The sequence below is a fragment of the Nycticebus coucang genome, chromosome 1, assembly GCF_027406575.1.
Source record: "Nycticebus coucang isolate mNycCou1 chromosome 1, mNycCou1.pri, whole genome shotgun sequence".
In the NCBI taxonomy this organism is placed as follows: Eukaryota; Metazoa; Chordata; class Mammalia; order Primates; family Lorisidae; genus Nycticebus; species Nycticebus coucang.
In genome coordinates this window covers 110,297,259-110,309,729 of record NC_069780.1, presented here as the reverse complement: position 1 = coordinate 110,309,729, position 12,471 = coordinate 110,297,259, and the positions used below count along the sequence as shown (strand labels likewise).

At 40.2% G+C, this 12,471-nt stretch overlaps 1 protein-coding gene across 12 annotated transcripts in view; it reads left to right on the top strand.

The window, feature by feature from the left end:
- The window catches only part of CAST (calpastatin), a 131,842-nt gene that overhangs the window by 77,424 nt on the left and 41,947 nt on the right, over positions 1–12,471 (top strand). For 11 of the 12 annotated variants that reach the window (XM_053586231.1, XM_053586201.1, XM_053586211.1 and 8 more), the window contains 8 exons: positions 1,145–1,228; positions 4,922–4,990; positions 5,988–6,086; positions 7,802–7,882; positions 8,801–8,839; positions 9,377–9,469; positions 9,608–9,697; positions 10,808–10,909. In XM_053586231.1, the coding sequence (XP_053442206.1) occupies positions 1,145–1,228; positions 4,922–4,990; positions 5,988–6,086; positions 7,802–7,882; positions 8,801–8,839; positions 9,377–9,469; positions 9,608–9,697; positions 10,808–10,909 (657 nt within the window). The remainder of the gene's footprint in view (positions 1–1,144; positions 1,229–4,921; positions 4,991–5,987; positions 6,087–7,801; positions 7,883–8,800; positions 8,840–9,376; positions 9,470–9,607; positions 9,698–10,807; positions 10,910–12,471) is intronic. The other variant, XM_053586185.1, reaches the window with a different exon arrangement.

Below are 12,471 nucleotides of genomic sequence, written 5' to 3'. Positions count from 1 at the left end.
AACTTGTACAGCCCAAAATCAGCAATTTATTTTGAAATTATGTAATTAATAACAGCCAGCTTTTAGAAGAATTAACATCTGTGAGAAGAACTTTTTCATTGAGGGAGCTTAAAAGATAATAACTAGGTCTGCTTTACAATGTATTTTATATCAGAGATCCCAAATTTGTGACCCACCAGTTAAGTGTTACCACATGTATTTTGTTTGGCTTACTGTGTTGTTGAAGATTATTTTTAAAAATACATGAGGGAAAAAAATGGGTGCAGAGTGGGAAAGTAAACATAAGCTAAAAATTCAATATCGGTGTAAGGAATTTGGCCGCTACATTCATTACCTTGACGCTATTTTTCTGTTGGAAAGCAAGGATAAAGCTTTCAGTTTAATAGAATATATACATAAAGAAAGAATATATACATAAAAAAGAATAAGAATATGTAAGAATATATACATAAATACACACAAGAACACATTTGTAGTGGTAAAAAAAATTGTAATAGCAAAAACACTTGTAAGAGCTGAGCATTATTGATGGAAATATCCTAAATGCTCACCATAAAAAAGTGCAGGTTAAATAAAGTGCATGTAAGCCATCTATATCATCATCTTTTAAAAATGAGATATAGATAGATGTGTTGATATGTAAAGATAGCTCAGAGCTTTTATTTGTGTGTGGAGCGGGGAGAAGACAGCAGTCCCTCTGCTGTAATGTCTTTGTATATAAAGCAATAAATATATGTGCTTGCACCTCTGGAATTATTTCTGGATAAAAAAATTATTTTTAATTCGTTTCTAGCAATTAAAGTCAGATTAGTTATATAAAGTCCTAATTTCTAGATTCTCTTGACAAATCAGACTCTCGAACCACAGTGGGCTCATATGGCAACAGTGGCCTACAGCCATTATACCCGGCGCATGTGCTGCAGCTTACTGTGGCCTCTGCCGGGCCCAGTCTCTTGCTGATGTTAACTGTATGGACTTTATAGGCCCTTGAGTCCAGCTTCACAAGGTGCCTAGCATGGCACTGCCCATGTTACACGCTGCTTCACTGCTGTGCTCATGGGGCCATGCTTGTCATGTTTGAAAAGCGTCATCACAAGACGTTCATTGCGACTTAGTCCTGTCAATCTTTCATCCTCACTCTTAGACCAAACCACAAGACACAATTTCTGCTGGTGAAGAGAGTGTTGCTGCTGGTATAGCTGCAGCATCCTGCAGACCGGTTGACAAGGTGAGCACATGAGGCAGACAGGCACGGGCCTCTGGGCTGTCCACATTTTCCTTACAAGAAGCACACTCTCAGGTAACCTGTCAATTGGTTAAACCGAATCCTGTTCATATGTGAACTTTCATGAAGAAGAGCATGCATTTAAGGGATATAAATTGAACAAGAGATACCAACAATGATTTTAAAATTCATATATCCGATAAATGCTTAAGGTGTACCTGCCATAAATAAAGCTTGGCGTCAGTACTGAGGAAGTTAATTTGGGAGTTGACTCAGACCCTATAGCTTCTTTATAGCTGTAAAATAAAGAAAATGACATTTTCATGAGCATTTCAATCAGCAATTGGAGCACCAATGACAAGGTGGAAATGTAAATTTTAAAAAGTAGTATTGTCTATTTATATTTCTGCTTTTGAAAATGGGAAGAGTATCTCCCTAAAGGCTGTATGGTAAAGAAAGCCAGAGGGTAAAAAATGGCACATCTTTCTGAAATATTTTTCCTTGAATTTTAGAAGAAAAGTTACATTATAGTTTATCCAAACTAATATAAAACTTCTATGGAGTAAGGGCAAAATTTACAAAAACTTCTAGATGAAAATACCCAACTTAATTCTTTTTTTCTTGTAGCAGATCACTTGTATACTGTCTTGAGACTCCTCCCCTCACCCCGGGAACACTTGTTACTCATTTGTGCTGATGGGGACTACTTAGATAAAATGGTTAGAAAATGGATAGATTTAAGGCCGAGGATTGGATATATTAGAATATATTTTTAAATGCAAACAAAGTTTTTAATTTTGTGCTAGGTATAAATTGGCCAATGTTATTAGTAAAAGCCAAATAATAAAATTAGGAAAGGCTTGAGGCTAGACAATCTCCTGAGCCCAGGAGTTGAAGTCCAACTTGGGCAACAAAGGGAGACCACTGCCTGTCTCTTAGAAAAAAAGAAGTGGCTTGTGTGTAGAATTCTGTCACGCCTTGACTTGTGTTGGAACTTGTGGCACATCATTTCACTTTTCTTTTTTTCTGATTCTTCTCCATTAAATAGAGTTGATCAGACCTGCCTTCTTGCTTCAATATATAGCATGTTCAGAATACAGTGGTTGACTCTGTAGGACGTGCTAGCTGCAGGTTGGCAGTGAGGGATGGAGAGAAGACAGCTGACTGTAATGCAAGGCAGATTAAGGAAAGCCCCCATGGGGAGCAGGTTGGTGAGAATGGAGGTATTCTGTGTGATTTCAGGGAATCTACTAAGGATTTGAAAGGGTGGATGGGATTTGAGTTAGGCCTGGATGGAGAGCTGGGGTTGTAGGCTCGCTAATATATCATGGTGTTGAGAAGTATAAGATACGTTCTGGGAGAACGGGCATAGTGGCTCACACCTGTAATCCCACTGGGCACTCTGGGAGGTTGAGGCAGATAGATCACTTGAGCTCAGGAGTTCAAGACCAGCCTGAGCAAGAGCAAGACCCTACTAAAAGCAGAAAAGCTAGCTAAGTGTAGTGGCAGGTGCCTGTAGTCGGAAATACTTGGGAGGCTGAGGCAAGAGGATTTCTCAAGCCCAAGAGTTTGAGGTTGCTGTGAGTTATGATGACTCTGTGGCACTCCACCCCGGGCAACAGAGTGAGACTGTGTCTCAAGAAACAACAAACAAACAAACAAACAAACAAACAGAAAAAGAATTTGTTCTGAGCACAAAGTGCATTCCAGTATAGGTGAAGCACAGAGGGGGTGGGGTGGTAAGACCAGAAAGACAGGTTATGTGATAATGTGAAGAAGAGTAAGTTGAGTTTATACATGTAGTGATTCAGCCCCGACAGTGGGTAGCCATTGAGAACATTATAAAACAGAGGCAGTGGTTGGTTGAAACCAAGCTGCAGAAGGATTATAGGACCATGGGAGGTGAGATGAATAGTGATAGGAAGGTGGAAGGTTGTCTAAATTGTACTGTTCCAGTATTTCTGGTGAGTGATACTTTAGCCTAAGTTGGAGTTGTGACTGAATGAGAAAATGGTGAGATATACAAGAGTCATTGCAGAGTTGAAATCTTCTGATTTTAGGAAATGATTGGCTGAAATGGGCAAAGGCAAAAGGAGGTCTAAGATAACCTGGGCTTCCAAATCTGATTAAAGTAGGTTGGCAACCCTTAAGTAAGGCAAGGGAGGCCCCAAGGGCACAACATTTAAGGAATCGCTCACCTTCCAGTCTGTGCAAGTGCAGGGTTGACTCCTGAGGGTGAGTGCCTCCTTAACTTGTGAGCCGGGCACCTCGCAATCCCTTGGGTACCACTGATAGGTGGACAGAAGTCAGATGAGAGATTGTTTGGGGAGAGAGAGTGATGTCTGATTGTACAATGGCTGAATTTAAGTGTTTGAAATGTTCAAAGAAAGCTGTGCCACAAGGCAATTAAAATATTTTTTTGGAGTACAAATACTAAAGAATGGAGAAGGACAGGAGGGAGGGAAGGAGTTAAAGAAAGAAAGGGGTGAGAGGATAGAGAGGGCAGAGAAAGAGGGACTTTGAGAGAGGAGGAAGGAGGAGGGAGGTGGGGTAGAGAATTATGAGTGACTATCGGCCCGAGGTGGCAGTTGAATCATGGAAGTGTTTCCATTGCCCAGACTGAGGGTCACACCCTGCAGTCCCCATGGTATTTTTAGTATGATTCCAGCAATCACTTATTTAGTGCTTAATTATATAGCAAGTACTTACATAGTGCTTAGCAAACTAAACTCTGGTTTTCATACTTCACGTAGATTTATCTAATCCTCCCAATCCGCGAGGTACATACAGTCATTTTCTCTAAGAAGTGATTTGCCAGTGTCTCCAGCAGCCACGCCTGTCTCAATAGGGGAGCAGATCCAGTCAGAGCCTGTGCCCTTCCTGTGCCTTGCTGCCAGAACTTGGGCACCTTCAAATGGAATATGGTCCACTGTGTATTTAAATCTAACAACTTTCCCTATTATTTCCTGCCAATTCCTGAAAGTTTGACCCTTGGGCCTAGACGTAGGATGGCCAGCATAGCGCAGAAACATGAGAGATGTGTGAAGCTGGAGGTTAAGAAGGGACACCAGAAGTGGCTGAGGGCAAAGAGTGTGGACACAGAGGATCGGCGTGGTGCTGGAGCTGACAGCTGGGAGAGATGAGTTAGGAGGGGAGCTGAGCTCCAGAGAAGATTACATCTGAACACAGGCTTGGGAATTGTAGATTGGAAGGATATGGGTGTCTTTGGCAGAGCATCTGGAGCAATAGTGAGAGATAATTTGTTTTAGGAAAACTAAGGACTGTGAGTGATGACATGCCAAAGCGGGGATATGGAGGTCTGGGTGTACAGGGCAGACACTGGAGGGTCACAGCTGGAAGGGGCAGCCTTCAGAAGGAACTCATGGGTGTTGCAAAGATTGACTGTGGGCCCTGTAGAAGAATAACAAAGAAGCAGATGCTCCTGGGTTCAAATCTTGGTTATTTACTAGACAACCTGAGGAAAGGTATTTAATCTTTCTAAATAAGGTGAATATTAAGTTGTTTCTCAAAATGATAGAAAACATACAGCCCAGTGTTCAGTACAGGGCAGGTGTTTAGTGTGCCATCGGTGCTATTAATTATAGCAATTTCATTTTAAAATATGTAATATCATAACTTTGAGTTTTATAAAGGATGCGAGAAGGAGTTTTTATTTTTTTTTTCAATTCCCACCAGAAAAAAGAAGAGAAACCATTAACTCCAGCTGTGCCAGTTGAATCCAAACTGGATAGACCATCTGGAAAGGTAGGAAGAGAGCCGTGTACTTCTATTCACCTACATACTCTATATTTATCATAATCTGATTTTTTTGTGGGCAAATCAGAGGGAGGGTGACTTAAAGGACCATTTTAATGAATTGTTGTTTCAAGCTAGTATGATTGGGTTGAAAGTGTCATTTTTACACATAAGCTTGTAAGATTTTATATTATAATCCTGTATTTTGAAAACTCCAGTTTCATCCCATGGAGTTTATATTCCACTTTCTCTCCTGTAAATACACCTTCTTTAACAAGAGGTACCACTAAGGAACATCAGATAGTTCTTTATCCTAAAATTCCAAAGAGTCAGTCCACACTATTATAATAGACCCTAAATTCTGTTACACACACCTATGATCAGAGGAGTCCTAACGTTGTTTCCCCTGTGGGTGCAGGATACTGTTCATAGTGGATCATTCTTATCTTCAAAAAATAAGATGGAGGCCCTCTCTCATTTATCATATTTATTTAAGCCCATATTGACACAATAAACTGTTAATTTTTATAAGTTTAATGTCTCAGAAAATTTTATTTTGTAAACATCTCTGGGCAAGCAACTATGCAGAGATTTCATTGGGTTTCTTTGTATAAAGCTATGGAACACTATGTATAAGCAATAGATATGGATTGACCAAGCATATATCCTATTGCTTAGAGCAACAAACTCACAATTCTTTATATTTTGGGGTCTTTTATTTTTTTTTCTTTTAACTGTCAGTACATTGGATTGGTAGATTTAATGAACACATACATTTGTTCATGTAGTTGATGCCTTTAGACTTGTTGAAATTGTGGTTCTTACCTGAATCTTTACTTTGGGACTTAAGTAATAAGGTCTGTTCGAGATTAGCTTTTAACTATTTTGGTATTTGTAGAACTTCTGGTGTTTGGTGGTTTTCTATGTGGAATAATTTTTTTGTAGTTAAAACACCAGAGTGGATGTGTATAAAAAGTGACATTCAATATCTGCTCTTCGTCTTCAGTCAGGCCTGGACGCTGCTTTGGACGATTTAATAGACACGTTGGGAGAACCTGAAGAAACTAAGGAAGACAGTACAACTTATACTGGACCAGAAGTTTCAGTGTGTGATCTCAATATCTGTGACATTTGTGCTCAGTAGGCCGGAGAGCCGGGAGCTCGTGGTCATGAGTATGAGGGCTCCTGGTGCTCTGTCATTGGGTAGAAACAGGGTGATGTTGGTATTGACACGGCAACTAAAAGTTAGTGTTGGAGGTGGAGATGGTTTGTCCTATGATAGCTGTTCTATTACTTTGGATCAGCAAATATTTATTGATTGTGCAAATATGGGCACTGGGATATAGCCAATTGGATCTTATTTTCTGTCTTCAAGATTTATGTTCCTTGGTATTTATTTTAAAAAGACATGTCAGCTCGGCTCCTGTAGCTCAGCCACTAGGGCGCCAGCCACATACACTGGGGCTGGCAGGTTTGAACCTGGCCTGGGCCTGCTAGAAAACAATGACAACTACAACAGAAAAATAGCGAGGTGTTGTGGTGGGTGCCTGTAGTCCCAGCTACCTGGGAGGCTGAGGCAAGAGAATTTCTTAGGCCCAAGGGTTTGAGGTTGCTGTGAGCTGTGATGTCATGGCACTCTACTAAGGGTGACATAATAAGACTCTGTCTCAAAAAAAAAAAAAAAAAAAGACGTCATAGACTAGGTGAAAAGGCTTTGATTCTAGAATTTATAAAGAATAAAAAGCATTGAGAAAAGAAAGGAGAAAACTTGATTAGCCAATAAACACGTAAGATGAATTTCTCCCTGATAATTAGGAAAATGACATTAAAACATGGAGAAACACCACTTTGCACTTATCAGATTAACTAAACTGTAAAAATCTGACAACTCTGGTGGTTGTTGAAGATGAGCATCCCCTTCACCCAGGAAGTCCTTCCTGACCAGGAGGGAATCCTACCCATGTGCACAGGGAGTTATAAGAACTGCTGAAATGGCTGGGCACAGTGGCTCACACCTGTAATCCCAGCCCTCTGGGATGTCAAGGTGGGTGCATTGCTTGAGCTCAAGGAGATCAGGAGTTTGAGACCAGCCTGAGCAAGAGCAAGAGCAAGACCTCGCCTCTACTAAAATTAGAAAAATTAGCTGGGTGTTGTGGTAGTCCCAGATGCTTGGGGAGGCTAAAGCAAGAGGATGGCTTGAGCCCAAGAGTTTGAGGTTGCTGTGAGCTATGAGGCCACAGCAGTCTACCCAGGGCAACAGAGGGAGACTTAGTCTCAAAAAAATAAATAAAAAAGAAGAAGAAGAAGATGTGCAAAGTAATGTAAGGACATTGTTTATGAATCCTACATAAAGAATGAATGGCTAGGACAAAGTTCAGGATGGTAGCCCTTTCTGGGTAACAAGGAAAGGCAATAGAGAGGGCAGGAGAATCCACACTGTGATTTTGTTTTCTTGGTAATTACATAAGAAATAACTATAGATCTGATGGAGTTGAGTATGGGGTTATAAAGAAATTTATTACGCTATTAACTGTACCTTTGTATGTACTGGAAACATTAGATGATGAAAACATTTGAAAACAAATGCATCTTTAATATGGGAATCAACTTTAATATTCTACACATTTTCTATCATTACATATGAAATGAGTTTGTGCCGAACTTCAGAATAGTCCTAAAGTATTGGCTTCTTAATGATTCCATTAATTAACTATTGATTTTATTTCACTGGTTCCATAAATTGATAGTGGAATAGTATGTGACTATTCTCAGCTAATTAATTAATTACATAATATCCTTACATGTGTCATTTTGTTCCAGGATCCAATGAGTTCCACCTACATAGAGGAATTAGGTAAAAGAGAAGTCACAATCCCTCCAAAATATAGGGAACTTTTGGCTGTAAGTTAAATATTCATTTACTTTTATTTCATGGTTCCCTTTTTAGACTATAATTTCATGGCAATATCCTCGCAAATTTAAATGTTTAAAAATATAATGGGGCATATGAAATTGTCATTACTGTAAAACGCACTGTTTTAGTTTGCTGGTGCTGTGATAACAAAGTAACACAGATTGGGTGGTTTAAATGACAGAAATTTATTGTCTCAAAGTTCTGGAGGCTGGCAGGTAGACTTGGGTCATCAGGCTCGCTCCTCCTGAGGCAGGGAGAGGAGAGCCTCTTCCAGGCCTCTCTGCCTGGTTTGTCCATGGCTGTCTTCTCCCTTCTTTTCACATCATCTTCCCTCGATGCCAGTGTTTTCCAACTGACACTTAAATTAAGTTGATTAAAAAGAAGAGTAAAGGGTGGCGCCTATGGCTTAATGAGTAGGGCACCGGCCCCATATACCGAGGGTGGCAGGTTCAAACCCAGCTCCGGCTGAACTGCAACCAAAAAATAGCCGGGTGTTGTGGCAGGCGCCTGTAATCCCAGCTGCTCGGGAGGCTGAGGCAGGAGAATCGCGGAAGCCCAAGAGCTAGAGGTTGCTGTGAGTCCTGTGACATCATGGCACTCTACTGAAGGCGGTAAAGTGAGACTCTGTCTCTATAAATAAAAAAGGGAATATACTTACTGTGCTTTGAACTTCTTTTGAAAATAATTTAATCTTTCCTGGATTAATTCTATAAAAACACTCTGTCTCCAAATTAGGAGAGTAGGTACCTTAACTTCACCTCCTAAGGTACTAGGGGTTAGCACTTCAACATATGAATTGGGGGCAAGTAACGCAATTCAGCCCATACCACACTGAGCCATACATGTTGCTGATCATATGGATGAATTTTGCCTTCTCAACATTATCAAATTAATATTTGTTTCAGAAAAAAGAAGGGATTACAGGCCCTCCCCCAGACTCTTCGGTGAGTTTATATAAATGTCTTCTAAGATCGAAATTAACATTTTTTTAATATCTTTGGCTGGGGGGACAGGGATACCAATTCTATATTTGAGGATTATGATTTAACTCGTCTCCAAATCAGATAGATTTTTTTAAGATCTTTGGCTGGGGGGACAGGGATACCAATTCTATATTTGAGGATTATGATTTAACTCATCTCCAAATCAGATAGAGCTTCTTTCTGTTCAGAGAAAGGGTTTCATTGTTTCTTAGCCTTGTATAGTTATTTTTTTTTTTTTTTTGAGGGGAAGGAGAATAAAGCCAAGAAAGTATTAGGATTAAAGAAAGGTTAATAGGATAAAAATACCTTACCAAATGGTAGGAAAGAAGGAAATAATGCTTATTAAATACCAATTCTCTTCAAAATGTGGACTTTGATCTACGTTTTTTCATTAACATATTTCTTTGCAAAGTTCAGTCTTCTTTTGCTGTGTCTATAATTCATTCTTCCATGTGCATGATTTCCTCACGTCACACGTCACTACGTGTGTTTCTCTAGAAACCCCTAGGGCCGGAGGACGTCATAGATGCCTTGTCATCTGACTTCACCTGTGGTTCTCCTACTGCAGATGGAAAGAAAACTGAAAAAGAGGTATTGTTGTTAGTATTATTATGGAGAGCTTGTTAGAGACTATTTTGAACAGTAAAAGAAAATGACTTTTTGATTCTAGTTAATGCAGTTATATTTTTCTCCATCTGTAAATCTAATCTTCTGTATTTTATTTTTCAGAAATCTACAGGAGAGGTTTTAAAAGCTCAGTCATCAGGGACAGTGAGAACTGCTGCTCCACCCCAGGAGAAGAAAAGAAAGGTGGAGAAGGTACAAATAATTACTTCTTAGAAAATAACCAGGGACTGACAGCTATGCTTTCCTTGGGCTAATCTAGTTCACTCGGAAAAATCCCAGGTGCATTCCCCGTGAGGAGAAGCCATGATCTTTTCTCCTTCACGTCTGTGTGGAACAGTGAAGCCAATGTGGGTTGTAGGGATCATTTCCCAGCAAGCCTCCTGTGCTTCTGTAAATGCTTATCAGTGATTTTTAGTAGTCTTCTTGGTCAGGATCTAAGACCATCTCACCATTGTGATAACACAAGGGTAGAAAGCAGAGAAATTGTACTTTTGGAACATAAAATCTTCAAGTTTGATTTTCTAAAAGAGTTTGAGCCCCATGCCACTGGAGCTGCTCTTGGTTACCTTTCTTAACTGCGATCGACTGTGACTTAATCCTCACATCCTGAAAAGGCAGTGCCGCAGAAAGCACGTCTCATCTGCAGAGAGAAAGCGTGTCTCATCTGCAGCCAAGATAGTGCTCAGGCACAGTTTCTATCAGAGCTGTTTCTTCCCCTTTCCCCACAGTGGGCAGTGTGCTTTTATCTGGCTGGCTGGGGGCCCGTGGTAAGCACCACACCCCTGAGAGGAGGAGGGATCTCCTATAGTGCTCAGCTAGCCACTGCATAGTCACAGGAGAGGGCGGCCAGACCACTTTGAGTTTCCCTGCCTCCTGAGCTTAGCTGTTTCTGCTAAAGGACTGGTTGTCAGAGCCATTTTTAGAGATACATTTTTAGAAAAAGAAAAAAACAGGGTAATGAAAATTTACTACTTGCAGCTTTTATTTTGCTAAGACTCCTTTATAAGAATATTATTCTAGTTACATTTCTAGCTTGTTAAATAAGGTGTTATGTGTACCCCTTCACTATAGAAGGTACCCCTTACTATAGAAACCTATCTTAGCCCAATTTTTATTCATTGGTAAGTTCTTTCTCTCTAAGAACTCTTTTGCTAGCTCTCAAATAAAATTGTCTTCCTACAGTACTTTCTTAATCTATAATTTTTCTTAGATATTTAAAATGTAAATTTCATAAGTAAGTGGATCTTTCATCCCTCAGAGATATTCTCACTTTTCACACATGCAATTTTTCATTTTTAACAGGATACAATGAGCGACCAAGCCCTTGAGGCTCTGTCAGCTTCGCTGGGAACCCAGAAACCAGAACCCGAACTTGACCTCAGTTCTGTTAAGGAAGTCGATGAGGTACTGACCTTGGAGTTGATGTACAAAGTGTGTGAGTCTGCAGGCTACAAAAATGAATGCATTGTGCATGCTAAGAATTCTTGCATGACTTTTCCCTTACTGGTCATTGAAAATGAACTACTCTCCACTCTGCCTTATGTTCATTTAGATATTTATTGCAGCAGAGTCAGCAACCATGAGATGTAGTTGGGCATTTATCTTATGAAACATCTTGAATATTAAAAATGAATACCAATCTCCTTTGCCTAGCTGACATGGCACCTGGCTAAACAAGATAACAAAGAGGCCGTGGCCTGATGAGAAATAGCAAGGTTTGTCTACTCTCATGGAAATTGGTAATTTGTGTTTTTAGAAGGGTTCAGGGTATTCCTCTTTAAAGGGAGAATGTGAAATGGCCACACAAGGGATAGGAAGATCCTTTTTTTTATTAACTAGTGGGAAAGATGTCAAAAATGTTGTGTCAAGTTAGAATTTATGATCAAGCAATAGTTACTCTGTGACTGGAGCTCCTGCTGGCTCAGTGCGTGGTGCTGTGTTCATCCTGCCACACCCATGATAGTAGCAAGGCTTCTGAGCCAAAGCAAGCATGTATCTGGTGTAGGAGTGTTTTAATATTAAATTATAATTTTTATAGAATCTTTCAACTTGGTCCTCTGGGGAAGAAGAGGCAGGAAGAGAGAGAGCCATCTACTGCTGTTAAGGCAGTGTCATGCTGTGTCATGAGGAACATAGAAAGTTAGGCTGGAATCCCCAGGGCCCCCCTTCAGCTCAGGGAAGGGGAGCTGGCATATGTCACTGTCACAATGCCCCATGTCTGCTGTCACTTCCTGTTCTGAGTTGTCAGGGAAAGGGAATCTCTCTTACTCCAAGCAACTCCACTGAGTCTGGGACTGCCTTGGTCTAAGATGGGCCAATTTCTATCTTCAACGTACTTGGAGGGCTCACCCGCCGTGGTGTGGCATGATAAGCTCTCTGATGGTAAATGTGGGGGAGCAGGAGAAACAGTCTCTGTCCTACAGGACCAGGTAATGTATCACGATGAAAGGGACCCTGATTACAGCCCAATGTGAGGTGCGCATTACTGGGATGGGCCAGATAGAAGTAATGTCACTGTGAGGAGAGGGTGATCTTGGCAGAACCTGGGGGAAGTTGGGAAAATAGTCTGAGTTGTGGTTCCACCACCTAAGGGCTATGTGGCCACAAGTAAGTTGCACTTTTATCCCAGGATTTTTATAGATAATTATGGTGATTTAATAAGATAATAGATATGGAGAGGGAATTTGTAAACATGTTATAAATTCTAGGATGAAAAGACTCTTAGAGTGAGTAAAATCAGATAAGTAGATGTTAAAAAGTGACATAAAAATAGCTCAATAAGCAGGCGGGTGACTAGTTAGATGTGTATAAATGTATTAAATTCCTTCTAGAAAATCTTAAAGCATCAATAAACTAAAATTCCAGCACAAAGAACTCTTCCTTTCTATCTTATGACATACTGGTTATGTATGGAATATAAGTATTTCCTGAGAGCTTTCTAGTCTCTAGAGCAGTGATTTTCAACC